The sequence below is a fragment of the Siphateles boraxobius genome, unplaced genomic scaffold (genome assembly GCF_051911475.1).
Source record: "Siphateles boraxobius isolate OS27281-9 unplaced genomic scaffold, OSU_SipBor_1 20, whole genome shotgun sequence".
NCBI lineage: Eukaryota > Metazoa > Chordata > Actinopteri > Cypriniformes > Leuciscidae > Siphateles > Siphateles boraxobius.
Window position 1 is genome coordinate 15575345 of NW_027508811.1, and position 15660 is coordinate 15591004.

General features: G+C 36.1%; 2 protein-coding genes across 2 annotated transcripts; both read right to left on the reverse strand.

The window, feature by feature from the left end:
- Positions 1–940: 940 nt before the first annotated feature.
- On the reverse strand, positions 941–3972 carry echs1 (enoyl CoA hydratase, short chain, 1, mitochondrial). The gene is made up of 8 exons (XM_077237093.1): positions 3812–3972; positions 3273–3470; positions 3057–3184; positions 2867–2966; positions 2649–2753; positions 2446–2565; positions 1672–1739; positions 941–1584 (listed from the first exon to the last, which is right to left on the reverse strand). Exons 1-8 carry the CDS (start codon positions 3900–3902, stop codon positions 1519–1521), a joined length of 876 nt encoding a protein of 291 aa, XP_077093208.1. The 5' UTR covers positions 3903–3972; the 3' UTR covers positions 941–1518.
- A 692-nt stretch (positions 3973–4664) lies between these two features.
- On the reverse strand, positions 4665–14851 carry lgalslb (lectin, galactoside-binding-like b). The gene is made up of 5 exons (XM_077237085.1): positions 14404–14851; positions 13909–13995; positions 13696–13784; positions 11715–11904; positions 4665–9471 (listed from the first exon to the last, which is right to left on the reverse strand). The coding sequence occupies exons 1-5, from the start codon at positions 14434–14436 to the stop codon at positions 9328–9330; spliced, it is 543 nt and encodes a 180-aa protein (XP_077093200.1). The 5' UTR covers positions 14437–14851; the 3' UTR covers positions 4665–9327.
- Positions 14852–15660: the final 809 nt, after the last annotated feature.

A 15660-nucleotide genomic window follows, 5' to 3' on the forward strand; every position in this document is an offset into this window, starting at 1 on the left:
GCGCCTCAATTCGGTCTACATTTATTATTTTGACCTTTCGTTAGCAGGGGATAGACTTCAAAGTGGAACCTCTCTTTTGCTGTCTTTAAGGAGACCTTTGTGCTGTTGCGGTATGTGGAGAGAACGTTTTTTCTCCTCTTTTAAAAGTTTTGTTCCAGGGGCTGAGAAGAAAGCTGGACTCCGAGGGAATATTGAATGAAAATTAAAATCAATTAGGCTATGGACTTTTGAGAGTGTTTGGAACGACGCCGTGCGAAAAAAAGCCAAGATTTTTAAGCGAGAAAATGCCCTCAGTTGATGTGCAATTGAGATGAATGGACTCGTCCTATAATTACATTTGCTGTGGTCCTTCTGGACGCTGTATTTCACATAAAATGGTCAGTATTTAATGCGTAAAAACGGTTTAAGTTCTCTAGTGCTCTTTAACCTGACAAGTGATTATCAAGCGACATTAGAAACTTTACAGTTATTCATCAATAATGAATAAGTTCGAGTTTGGTTTAGAGCAATGACATTTCATAAATTGCTTGTAGGTTTACGTAAAACGAAAATATAAAGCAAATTATTAGATAATCTTCATAAAAAGGAAAAAAATGCATATTATTAAGATGCTAGTTATTTATGAATCATCGTCCTAAAAAAATCCAATTTCAACACATTGGACATTGTGATAGGCCTATAAGATGACATTTTATTGAGAAAGGTTACTGAGAAAAAGTTTAGGGGAAAAAAACAGTTTTTGCTAAGATATGGTAATTTCTTTTGTTGGTCAATAAACAAACTTGATGCAGCACAAAACCTGTCTTACTATTCATAAAACCATAATTCGCGTCACACAAAACACTATTTTGCACTCCATCAAATTAGAGCCCTTAATAATATAACATTGTTATAAAAGAATTTTGGATTTATAGCAAATATATCATTTAAAAAATACGACTCGACGAAAGATCGACTTTATTATCCCACTGGATACGCTGCAAAAGTGCCTGAAAATACAGCCACAGCACCATCTAGAGTTCACGAAGTGTAATTGCGCATTTCCTAATGAATGAGCCAAGCATGGCCAGATCAGCATACACTGTCAAATCAGAGGATTTTAGCAAAATATTGAATAAAGTTGTACAGTAATTACAAACAGTTTAAGAAGGCTATGGCAATGGCATTTTTTTCTCTTTCAAACTGCTCAAATGTCTATTACAATGCATTATTTAGTGTTTCAATTACATAGAAGTTAATGTACTGGATCCCTCCATTTATGGTGTATAAGCAAATATTTAAAAGTGATAATACCAGACCATGATTAATACCCAGACATTGATTAGAAAAGGTAATGTAGAAGCTAAACTTGTAGAAGCTAAACTCAGTGAACTACAGGTATGCACATCTGACAGCCCAATTATATAAATCTCGATGTTTTTTCATAAACACTTGATAAGAAAATTAAGGCAAAGAAGAGCATTTTAATATCAGCATTTTATCACAATCTAAATATCACCATATTTCGCCACTGGAATTTTAATTGTCCTGGAAAGCAGCCTTCCTCTTCTCGACAAAGGCAGTCATGCCCTCTTTTCTGTCCTCCTGAAAATGAGAACACAGCAAGTTCAAGAAAGAAGAAATCTTTTCGCTCAAAAAAAGAAACGAATAAATGGAAGAAAAGTGACGCACCGTAGCAAAGGTTGCATGGAACAATCTTTTCTCAAGTCGACTGCCTTCAGCTAAAGTCAGTTCAAACGCTGTAAGTAAAGTTAAAATAAAACTATCAGTGTCTAAACGGCTCTACAGGACAATTCAGGAGGACACAACAACAGGCTTTCCTCCGCTGCCCGCCAGTCATTTTTGTAGTAAGTACTAATCTAGTAAGACAGTGATATTAAAAGACCAAATTCAATATACACCTTATTGATGATGCATACTGTAGTTTGCACAGGCATGATGAACACAGAACATAAATGCAACAAGGTTTCCATAAAAAAAAAAAACATTATAAAGAAAATGTCTGAGCTCATCTGTTCGCCTGTATATAGTATGCATTATCAAAAAGGTGTAAACTGAATTTGATCTTTTAATATTACTGTTCTAGTACATTAATGTACTTTAAAGGTGGGTTGCACCAATAAGGATTAAGCATCTCCTTAGCCTGGTGTCGGTTAGCGCTCAGCCATTGCTGTTTGATCAGCCCTTTAATTCTAGTGATTGAAGTTGCTGTATATGGATCACAAATGCACAAAACTTGCACCTTGATCACATATTTTTGTTTTTGAGATGGAAAATGGACAGGCTTGTGCAGCAGTTCTAGCCCTTCAGGGCTCCACGACAGTCATGTGACTGAAAACTATGAATATGCCTTTTTTAAACCCAATTTGGATGCATGAAACAATTATGAAACACGAGCAGAATAAATTAACAAAAAAGCTTCTATCCCTTTAATGAAACCCTTACCTGCATTAACAGCTTCCTTTGCCATGGCAGAGACAAGTTTGGAATTGCCAGCTATTTTCTCTCCACATTTGATCGCTTCTGAAACCAGCTGATCCACAGGAAATACTTTACTTACCAGACCTATAAAGATGAATACATTAGTACACATATTGAAGTGAGAGAAGAAAGAAGCTGTAGCACAACAGTAAGTTTGAAAGACGAACCAGAGAGTTTTGCTTCCTGAGCTGATATTCGGTCTCCTGTGAGAACCATCTCCATCGCAAGGGATTTTCCCACTGCTCTTGTAAGCCTCTGAGTGCCACCAGCACCTGGAGCCAAAGAAATCATGTGATCACAGCTACCTCGAAGCTAAATATTGCCGTTCATAATTATTCTGCAACAATCAATCCACATTATCAAAAAGTGGGATGTATTATTGTACCCGGAATGGTCCCGAGCAGGATTTCTGGCTGTCCAAACTGTGCCTTCTCCCCAGCATAGATTATGTCACACATCATGGCAAACTCACATCCTCCACCAAGCTGGACAGGACAAATACTTTATGTTTATGCTTGAGTGGGATTTCAGATTTAAACAGGCTTTTTAGTGATTAATTTAAAATATTTACCTACCGCAAACCCATTGACAGCAGCAATAACAGGCTTTTTGACTGTTGATACCCTGTTCCAATGTGCCAAGAAGTTTCCACCATAGCACTCTTGAAAGGTTCGATTCTGCATTTCTTTAATATCTGCTCCAGCTATCAAGGCAAAGGTGTCAATACAACATGTGATGAGTCTAAAGGAATTCAATATAGCACACAGTTAATTTTATTGACAGTTTCACACCTGCAAAGGCTTTTTCACTTCCTGTGACAACAATTGCTCCCACTTCACGGTCACCCTCAAAGGCATCAAGGGCTTTGCCCACCTCCATCATAAGCCCATCACAAAGAGCATTCAAGGCCTTTGGTCTATTCAGTTGGATGAAACCGACATTCTTCTTTTCACCCTTTTTGTCAACCAGTATGTACTGATACTGGCCACCTGCAAAAGAGATGAGGGCAGGGGTCAAATTAGCTCACAATGGCTCAACGCAATTTTTGAATGATTAAAAACAGAATTGATTTGTCAAATACATCACCTCTTTATTATATTTATATTCCTATTCTTATTTTAAAATGTTTAAATTGTAAACAAGCACACAGAAGGGTAGCTGCAGCTTCCATAAAGGTTGGTGTTTCCATTATAAAGTTGCAGGTACAAAAACACTGTCAGCAGTCACAGAACCAGAGCAGGCAAATGACGCAAGTTTCCAAACATAGCAAAACTCGACACTGACATTGAAAATAAAGCCATTACTTTTAAGTGTACGTGGTTCCTGTTACCTGAACTACATTGCCTGGTTGCTGCTAACGCAGAGGGAAGCAGTTTACTGTGTTTGAGAAGTAACCCTGTGGATCTGCAGAGCAGCGCCATGGCTGTGCGAGGTCAACGGTAACGCTGCGACGATGCTGAAGTCACGGCACGTTGATTGGATTTCAAGGGTGACGTCACATCGTAATCAGGATGCCAGATATTGTGTTACGAAATCCCTCTTCCGCTGTCGTTCGACCTCTGTTTACAGGTAGGTAGAATAAAGACGAGTGATTTTTTTACGTCTTTTATTTGATTTTATACTTGGATTTTATGATAGCCACCTCAACAGGCAATTTATAATATTTTCTTAGTGTTAAAACAACACTTAATCTACACAAATATGTACAAACAAGTGTTAATTTTTCCCTTTACTCCCTGTTTAATACTTGGATTCGTTTTAAAACAAGGATTAGATGGAAAATAATGGCAACAACGTATGGCACGTTTTTGCGTGTATAGCTCCCTCTATTGGTGACTATTGTGAATGAACTCCACATTGTGCAAAAAAGCACTGTCATTCATAAATCATATTGCCATTTGAGGATGTATCATGATGACATAAGGAATGATCTGAGGGTGATGTTAATTATGGTCTCAAAAAAACGTTATACTTATTGCAGTCAAGGATTTGTATTAATGATATTAATTCTTGATATATTTCTTTCTCCCATAGACGAAACCAGCCATCAGATGGCGCTTTATTCTTGCACAGCTTTGATGCTGTTCATTGTCTTCAGTTTTGTTTGAACGGGCAGACTGCCAACCAGTTTTAAAAAAGCTTTATGTTAAGTGCTTACATAGGACACATTAAATGACTTCAAAGTCTGTAAGGATTGATTTATTGTTCTGTAAATCAGTTAGAAAACCAGTAAAACTCATGAAGGTTACAAAAGTCATGAAATGACAATCTTGCCTGTAAAACCAAAACACAATAATGCATTCACGTATCAACAGTTTATCCAGATAGCAATGTCAAAATAGTATTAATCATTTTGGTGTACTTAGGTTTTTGTAATTTACATTTATATCCACACATGTTATTTCAGTCAATTGTTACTCTTTAGGTGTAACACATATGTAGTACCTTGGCAAATTCTAAGTTTTATTTGATTTATTTCAATTGCAACACTTTCTTTAACCACACATGAAAAAAGGTGCATTATATTACAAAAAAAACATTTACCTTGAAAAGTGCAACTCAAAATTTAAGTCTGTTGGTGTAAGTCATTAGTAAGAATTCAATTTTAGATTACAAATGCCAACAGTGCATTTCAATAGGCACATTTCTGATAAATACCAAGTTTTAAAAAGCACACTAAACCAACTTTGCAGGTCTTGATTTTAACAAATGAAAATGACTGTACAACTACATCACAAACTAGCTCTAAATAATGGACCACTTTAGAAACAATCATACACCTCTGAAATAGTCTTCAAATAAAATAACTGACATATTAGGGTCTAAAAGCAGAGCTTTGAATATCCCAGAGGTTAAAAAACACGTACCATGCTACCTAGAATTGGTAACCAGTGAACACTCAAACTAAATATCACAAACACAAATCAAACACTCTCTTTAGTGTCTAGACATTATTGCAGTAGCAAAAAAAAAAAAAAAAAACTTAAAAAATGAAGCATATAGAGAGGCCCTGTTTAGTATATGTACATCCAAAATTCGAAGACTTCATTAGAATAGTTTACAACCAAGACATTCATTTTAGACCCTCATAAATGTGAACCAGTTTGAAAGATTGTTAATTTATTTTGAGATACAATACAAGAAACATCAATGAAAACGGAAGCATTAGAACTGGCATCTGTAATAGGAGTCTTATGAAATCATACTGATAAATGTACGCCTTGCACTGTAAGTCACTTTGGATAACAGTGTCTGCCAAATACATGAACAACTATTACTATACGAAGGTTTCTCACAGCACAGTCAACACTTTTGACATTTTCTCCTTATATGCCCTTTCTCACCTGTTATTTTTGTAAATACAGATTCTCCCTCCCCATTTTTAATTATCCAGGTGTAATTTCACACACTCACGGTTCAGAGACCAAACAATGCTCAAAATGGTCAACATTAAAACAGCACCAGACAAAATGAAGCCACTCACAGATTTAGCAGTTAAATAGCAATACTGTTAACTTATAGTGTATCGTATTGGTCCTGATGACCAGGTTGGTAGATGTGTCATATCAAAGTGTGTTTGACACAACATGTCAGATGGGTGTGTGGTCAAGAACCACATTGTGAGTTTGTAACATGAATGGTTGCAGAGAAAATCGGCCGAGATTTTCAGTGTAAAAATGGCCTACTTCACATTAAATGTACAATAGGTTATTAAGCTGGAGTTTTCCAGTAGGAGTACCTACTTAACACATTAAGGATCTTTAATAGAACAGTTCCCCTATTGCAGTCGATAAATATTCTAACCCAAACACTGATGTGAGCAGATAGTTTCTGGCTGGTGTTGGGTACTCTCTGGCAAATAATAGCATTATTCCATCACATGAAATTTAGTCAAGTAGATCGGCCGGTAGAGTCGACAAAAAAAGCAGCCCATCGACTTCATTCATCACTGCCTCGGTTTCAATGTGTTCCAGGACACAAAGAGTGAGTATAATATTATAAAATATTACAATACTGACCTGAATAAATGGTGACTGATGAGAAGCATAGCCAGCTTCTTCACTATAGAACAGGGCACATTTATCAACACAAAAGTTGACATGACCGTAGTACTACACACACTACAATTCAAAAGTTTGGGGTCAGTACGGTTTTGGTTTTGTTTAAGAAAATAATACTTTAATTTAGCAAAGATGAATTAAATTGATCAAAAGTGACAGTTAAGACTTACATTTGTTACAAAATATGTATATTTCAGGTAAAAAAAATATAATGTATCAAAATTGATACGAAATGTTTTTGAGCACCAAATCAGCTTATTAGAATGATTTCTGAAGGATCATGTGACACTGAAGAAATGATTGCTGAAAATTCAGCGTTGCAATAACAGGACGAAATTACATATTATATATATATATATATATATATATATATATATGATCACATAAACAGGCTTGGTAATCATAAGAGACATCTTTCAAAAGCATCTTACTGACCCCTAACGTTTGAATGGTAGTTTATGCATGTCATGCAAATCAAGAATAGTTTCTCAGGTATTGTAATGTAATGTAATTAGTAGCAATAATAATCATTGATATCACACTAATTCAGTCCTACATGTGGAGGTGGAGCAGAATACAACTGAGAGGAGAGGATTGTGGGTGTGTAGGGTAGAGGGGCAAAAAGCATTGCTGAACACAGGAAAAATGCTGACCCTTTTCTGCGTTTATATTTAGAGTGACAAGGAGTAAGAATGAGGAGGAGGGAATAATTTTTTTTTTCTGTGAGGACACTCACTTTACATCCACAGCTAAGCTAGTGAAACCTATGAGTGGATAACAGTACATTCAAGAAACAATTCAGCCCTGTTATTTCTGCTCCTTCAACTTTTACGAGGTGCTTTATAATAAAGCGTAAACAGATGATTTTTTGTTTTTTTTTGCAACAATCACTGCACTGAAGTCATTCCTCCCAAAAAACAATCCAAATAAACATCGGGGTCCAAAAGCGGTAATTTGTCAGTTTGGTTGCCAAAGATTTTTACATTATACAGTCGTTCTTAAAGGGGTGGTTCAGGATTTTGGACATCGGACCTCATGTCCAAGTGAGGATGTTATTTATAAGTGGAGACAGTTTTCAAAAATTTTCATCCAATCCTTCCAGTCGCATAGTTCGCCGGTGCTAGGCTAGCGCGAGTCAACGGTATCTGCTAGCCTGCCATTAAAAACAGTTTTACCCACTGTACAGTACACCAAAAGCAAATAAATTATAACACCAGACAATCGATGTAAATGTCTGTTGAGAGAATAATTTTAGAATAAAAACTACTCTTGCATCTCAATGATTTACAGGAACTAGTTTCTCAGCAGCGGGGTAATTTTACTTTGCTCCGGTTAGTAGTACTGCGCCGAAAAGAAAACACAGAACAGAAGCACACTACAGTCGGGACGTCTAGCTAGCTAGTACTAGCCTTGAACAACGATACTGAAACATTCGAAACGAAGAAATTGGCAACATGGTGATATACTCTGCTTCTGTAGTGATTAGTGTCAGCGGCAGGTAAATACACTTGCATGACTGTCATGTGGACCGGGTCTCTCGGTTGCCTAGGTAACTTAATATCACTCCGCCGCTGCTGTAGACTGTGCTGATAAATACAGGGAACAAAGTATAACTATTGCAATGCGATGAAATGGTAGTTTGATTTCTAACATTATTCTCTCAACAGACATTTACATCGATATTCTGGCGTTATAATTTATTTGCTTTTGGTGTACTGTGGAGTGGGTAAAACTGTTTTTAATGGCAGGCTAGCAGATACCGTTAACTCGCGCTAGCCTAGCACCGGCGAACTATGACACTGGAAGGACTGGATGACAATTTTTGAAAACTGTCTCCACTGATAAATAACACCCAGGCTAACTTGGAAATGAGGTCCGAAATCCTGAACCACCCCTTTAAATACTGTGCTGGCTTGGAAGAGAATGACTGGATGATCAAATTTCAGTACTTCATTCCCAAAAATAAAAACTTTCTCTTAACATCAAGTTAAATAAAATGTGACAAACTTTCTCTTAACCTCAAGTTAAATAAAATGTGACATTCTATAACATTTCAGTGCGACATTTTATATTTCCCAAAAATTAATAATTGCAATGAATAGATACAGGAGGGGAAATGTATGCTATTTAAATATGTCTGCCATACACCCTGCTACAAAATTTGGAGATCAAATAACATCTTCCAAAAATAAAAATGACAGATTAATTAACGCGAATCAAACTCAGATGGAACGGCAAATGCTGAATCTGAGCTCCTGCATTCTAGCAGCCAAAGTATGTCAAGACAGCCTATCTAATAATAATAATTTAGAGCATTTTTGTCATCAGAATAAACATCAGAATAAAATGTAAAGTAAATCAACTTTATCTGATTTCCTGAGTTTTGGATCATTTTGAAACTACACTGCTAGACTAAAAGCACGACTACATTGGCAGTGTCTATTGAGAGCAGCTAAATCCCAGTGGAGTATGGTACTGCCACAGAGTGCATATCAAAGTGTGCGATCCCTGAAAATTATCAAAGCTAAACAAATAAGCTACAATGTGAAGCAAGGATACTGGAAAACACACATCTGACAATGCAACCATTCACCAACCTGTTATGATACAATACTCAGAAATCACTCCAATGAGAAGTTAGAGGGCAAAAGTAGTGAAAATGCAGATGTTGTTGATGTCTTTGTGTGAGCTGCGGCCCAGAGGCCTTCATTGCTTGTGGCAAATGCACAGGTGCGCGCGTTCACCTGTGAGAAGTCCTTTCTGGAGCGTGCTCAGGCGTGCTTGCTTAGCCAAGCTTGGTGATCTGAAGACTCCCAACTATCCGGATCATATTGATGGCCAACAAAGACTTTACTTTGTGATAAAAGTCAAACAGCTGGTGTCCATCCACAAAAATCCTAAAACGCTGGTGCTCACAATGGATCTCAATCTGTATAAATGGGGAAAGGAGAGGGGAGAAATAGTGAAATAAGATCAAATCAAAAGAATCCTTTGTCAGTTACTGAGACACATTGTGGAGAGTGTGTTGAAAGGAAGTGCTTGTCTGACTTAGCATGACTGCTTATCTCAGCTCAACATTTGGAAACAGTGACACATTTTTTTGGTTCGCCTTCAGCCCCAATTACAAACAATAAGCACCCATTATCTTCCAGTATCTTTACTCACTTTGGTCGTACAACTCTCTGCCATACAGAATAATTCTGTAATTGCCTATTATAAAGGAATAAACCCACATGAAAAAACAGGCATTCTTTCTGGGAAAAAATAAATTAAATGAAAATATTGTATTAACACGACCATTAAAAAGATTGGGAGTCTGTAAGATTTTGTTTAATTTTTGAATGAAGTCTCTTATGCTTGTCAAGACTGCATGTATTTGTAAATACAGTTATATTGTGAAATATTGTTACAATTTAAAATAACTGATTTCTAATTAAATACAATTTAAAATGTTGTTTATTCTTGGATGGCAAAGCTGAAATTTCATCAGCCATTCCTCCAGTCTTTAGTGTCACATGATCCTTCAGAAATCATTCTGATATGCTGATTTGGAGCACAAGAAACATTTCTTATTATTAATGTTGAAAACAGTTGTGCTGCTTAGTATATTTTGGAAGCAGTGATACTTTTGCACGATATTTTGATGAATATAAAGTTCAAAATAACAGCATATGTTTGAAATAAAACTTGTTTCCTGTCAGGTTTGATCAATTTAATGCATTCTTGCAGAAAACAAGTACACCTCTCTTAAAAAACCTACTAAACCCAGACTTTAATATGTGTGTGTATATACACACACACACATATACATATACATATATTTTTATCTTTTAATTGTTTTAAAAGCAACCCTGGTAAATATGATCAAAGATGGCTGTAAAAAATAAATCTACATTGTTTATCCTTTTGAACTTATCTGACATAATTTTTTTTTTTACAAAAATCGAACCTTTCATTGAAGTAAAAGAATTGAAAGTGTGTGTGTGTGGGGGGGGGGGGGAGCTCTGAGTTTTCTCCTACAATTCCTGATGAGTTTGGAGAACACCTGAAAAGAGATCAGAGACCATTCCTCCATACAGAATCTCTCCAGATCAGGTCCCTTTTGAAGCTCCAGTTGTGTCTGACAACTGAATATGCTAAAGTTTGTTTTTGGAGGAGCGAGGAGGGTTTTCTTGAAACCTTTTCAAACAAGATGTGGTGATGTAGGGGTTGTTTAATTTTTTTAGGCTTTCTGATCCCCCCAAAAAACTCAACTAATCTCTGCAATTCTCCATCTGTGATCCTTGGAGAGTTTTTGGCCACTCAAACTTTCCTCTTCACGGTGCATTAAGACAATATAGACAGACTGTTTTCTTACAGCTACTTTCTATTTTGTGATGCTCAACAATCTTTTGATACACATCAGAACTATATTATTTGGTTTTACTCATTGTGATGGATGATTAAGGGAATTTGGCCTTTGTGTTTCCTCATATTTAAACTTCATGTTCCTAGTCACCTTGGTGTGCTAAAAAATTTAAATATTAATGGGAATATACTTCAGAGATATTATACTAATAAAAAACTCTAGGGGTGCCAATTATTGTGGCAAACGTGTTTTGGAGAAAAACATTTATTTCATTATGTGATTTCCACCCACTTTCAATTATTTTACTGAATAAAAGATCAAAAAGGGTAAACGATGCAGATTTATTTTTACATCCATCATTGATCATATTTACCAGTAATTCTGACCACAACTACACACACAAAATATTGTGCATATATGCATTTAATTCTACTCTTGTAAGTATTGTTTTTGAAGGAAAATAATTTAAAAATCATTTGAAGTAGCATGATTTTAATTAATAATATATAATCTCAAACCTACAAAAATAGCATAGCCTTGGAGGAGAAAAAGGAGGGGAAAGTAGGTTTTGCCTCTTCATTTCAGAAGTCCACTACATGCCACTGCTTTAGACAACATATTATAGTGAGCTACTGCTTTAGACATCACATTACAGTGTCTGAAGGAGGTACAGCATACATACAACATCTGTATCTGTTAAGGCCGACTGACAGGGAAAGGAGGAAGCTATCATCGGTTTTGGACACAACCCTGAACTCGTGCTTTGTGCAGATCACAGATTTTAGATTAGAGAACATGTAGATGTCAGTGTTTCAGATCATTACCCTGAAAGGCTGGTCCGGGATGAAGGGGAAGTAAGCTATGGGTGCCTCCTCCTCACTCCATTTCCCAGAGACTCTGGCATTCCTCAGGAACTGCCTTTCAGTGAATCGTGCGCTGAGTTTAAGGGCCACATCAGTGAGCTCTTCATCATCTTTCTGTTCACTGTGGCCACAGTTCAAACTGATGTCGAAGCTGTGAAAAACAAAACATTAAGCATGTAAACAGCTGGTTTTTGTGGTTTTTTATGTCTATCTTCTGTTTTCAAGATTTATTCATCCTTACTAGTAATATGTTCAGTATGTCAGCAAAACCATATGACTTGCCATTGGTGTTAATAAAAATATGACAAGTGTTTCATGATGAAGCATTACAAACTGTGTGCTAATGTGCCAAATATTAGAGAAATAGTATGAATCGATTTGACATGAATTCACAGTGATTCAGGCCTGCGTTCGCAGCCATTATCACACTGAATGAGCCTCACGGAGCATTCCTAATGGATCAGCAGGCTGTTTACAAAGGCTAAATTCCTGAGCTGAAATTACACATTAATATCACTTAACCATTTATATCAGAACCATAATGTACAATTTAGTTAAAAAGCTGCATAATTATAATGTAAAGACTACACCATCAAGATAACAAACCACTCATCGCCCTCATGCCAGGAACCATTACTATACTATCAAAAAAATGACCAGCACATTCAACTACTAGAGCTAAACTGGCAGAGGAAAACCACATACTGGCAATATGCAGACCCTGAACGCAATGTAAATCACAGTGAATAAAAGTGTCAGCCAAATGAATAAATGTAAAGTGCTACAAAAAGCCTGTGGTACTAGTATTAAACAACTAAACTATCATTTAAAATTTCAGTCAGTAAAATAAAAAAATGAATACTTTTATTCAGGAAGGATGCAGTAAATTAATGAAAAGTGTCATTAAAGACATTTATGTTGCAAAAGATTTATATGTCAAACACCTCCCGTTGTTTTGAACTTTCTATTTATCAAAGAAGAATCCTGTAAACAAAATGTGCTGCTTAATATTTTTGTGGAAACCGTAATACAACCGTTTACAACATTGATAATAATAAGAAAAACGTTTCTTAAGCAGCAAATCAGCATATTAGAATGATTTCTGAAGGATCATGTGACACTGAAGACTGTAAAAAGACAAAGTAATGATGCTGAAAATCCAGCTTTGGCATCACAGGAAAAAATTACATTTTAAAAATAATTAAATTAGACATCAGATATTTTTAATTGTAATAATATTTCACAATATTTCTGTTTAAGTGCATTTTTTTAATCAAACAAATGCAGCCTTGGTAAGAATAAAAGACTTCTTTCAATAACATTAAAATCTAAAAATCTCATCTATCCCACACTTTTGAACAGTAGTGTTATAAAACAAAATGTTTTAATATTGTACATGTCTATTAATGCGCTTACTGTAAAGATAAACTTCCTTATTATACCTGGATGCTTAATTTAATTAAAATATATAAATATATACATGCATATATGTGTGTGTTTGTGTGTGTGTGTGTGTGTGTGTGTGTGTGTGTGTGTGTGTGTGTGTGTGTGTGTGTGTGTGTGTATAATATATAGTCATACAGGCTGAATAACACCCTTGTGATTGATCACTGATTATTTGCATCAGCATACTAAAACGTTTCCAAGACACACCCAATGCTCTCACAGTTTTGACATTTGTTTCCTTAACAGCTAATATAAACACCCATCAACCCTAAACAGTGCACATACCCATGCAGTGTGTTTCTTGAGTGTTTCTACAACCCAAAGCTGAACTCAAAACATAGTGCTGCCAATCTGGACAGCATATAGGCCCATGATGCCCAACAAATGTTGTTTAAGGAAGCTTTTAAGGTTTTGAGACAAAGCTTGTGTCTGATGTAACTATTTACTATGCTAGAATGTGTACAGTCTTATATGCAATCTTAATACGAAAACATACCTGTCTGGCTCTGGATCAATGATGCCCATTATAATGATCTTCTTCCCAGGCCTCATCCCACCTCTGATCCGTCCACTGAAAGGAACTGTCTGGTATATCACATATAGAGAAAGAAACAAGGCTATAGCATAAGGCTATTATGGTTATTCATAAGGTTTATTATTATAAACAAGGCTATAGCATAACAACGACTGATTTTAAACACTACTATACCAGAATACGAGAGATGTCTTCTTTATCAGGGGAGATAAGCCCAGCATCTCCGAATGAATTATTAAGGTGAAGATCATCTTCGGTGTTCTTCAAACGAGAAAGAGAAGATTTACAAGTTTAAAAAGCACTTAAAGATGCAGGAGGAAACAGCACGAACGCGCATTGCAGATGCACATGCAGGGTTTTAACAACAAAACGACACGCCTTCACTGCATCTTTACTTCATCTTTTTTTAAACACAGCATGTGCACCAAATACACCAGAGCTAAAATATGCTCGAAATATTATTTGTCAATTGCGATCTACCACGTATGCACTGCAGTGCATTTACACAAATTATGATTTTGTTCAACTGGGTATGAGAGAGGACGGTCATCTCTCATGATGCATACAGATTTCCCCTGCGCTTCGTATTAAATATACCCTTATTAAGTACAATGGCTAGGTTATGAGAAACTAAAGCACTGTAAGATCTTGGAGATATTTGTGACTTACTATCGCGTCCTTTTCCATGCTCGCCACCGCCATCTTGAAAATACCATAGGATGCTTATCAAAGGAGGTCCAGTTTAGGAATCTGTCAGTGTCGTGGCAGACTGGACAGGGAGCTGCAATGTGTCTAAATTCAAGAAGAAAATGATAAAACAAACACAAATTCTCTTAACGAATTAAGAAGCAACTCTATTGTCTCTATTTGAGAAAGAAATATGCTGACGCGGATTATTGTACGGGTGGAAGTTAATCCAGCCTCCATATGAATTTAATCTGCTCAGATCTCATTGGATCATTACAACATAATTACCAACAGAATAATAAGAGGCCACATTTTACCACTTGTGTATTTTTAAACATGGCTATTTGCTTGCATAAACGTTCTAGGTTACTATATTTGTAATTGTAGTAACTCAGAATTATTTAAATATTGATGTAATAACTGTCGGTATAGGTAAACACAATCTGTGGTAAACACAATTATAGGTATACACAATTTTTTGTTGGTTGTGGTGGTTTTGTTGGTTATGAGAGAAAGAATTGGCATTGTTCCAGTGTGTTTCTGATCTTATCGTTGAAATGTGTGCGCCCTCAATGAGCGAGCAGAGGGAGACCCCTAGTGGCACGCGTGACTAATGGCAACTACTGGCAGTAGTGTTTGTTTTCGGAAACTCCTATATTTATGTAAATCCGTGGTTCATTCTCACCATGCTAGTAATGCTACTATAGGAATTCTATAAAATAGGTCTAATGGAAATAAATATGGAGATAATATACATCAATAAGTAATAATGTAGTAAAATGACCATTTATGTACAGCGACTGACAGTTTTTGTGATTTAAGTATGTGAATATGTTCTTTGTTGTAGTTCTGAATCGTAATATAAAAAGTAATCATCATGATAATAATTATGTTTTCATTTACTGGTTAATACCCAGTTAGTCTTGTAAAAACGGGTATATGGCACAAGTGTCTGAGTTGATGTGAATCAGCACCATGATCATAAAAACATATATATCACCTAAAGGATTATTAGGAACACCTGTTCAATTTCTCATTAATGCAATTATCTAATCAACCAATCACATGGGAGTTGCTTCAATGCATTTAGGGGTGTGGTCCTGGTCAAGACAATCTCCTGAACTCCAAACTGAATGTCAGAATGGGTAAGAAAGGTGATTTAAGCCATTTTGAGCGTGGAATGGTTGTTGGTGCCAGATGGGCCGGTCTGAGTATTTCACAATCTGCTCAGTTACTGGG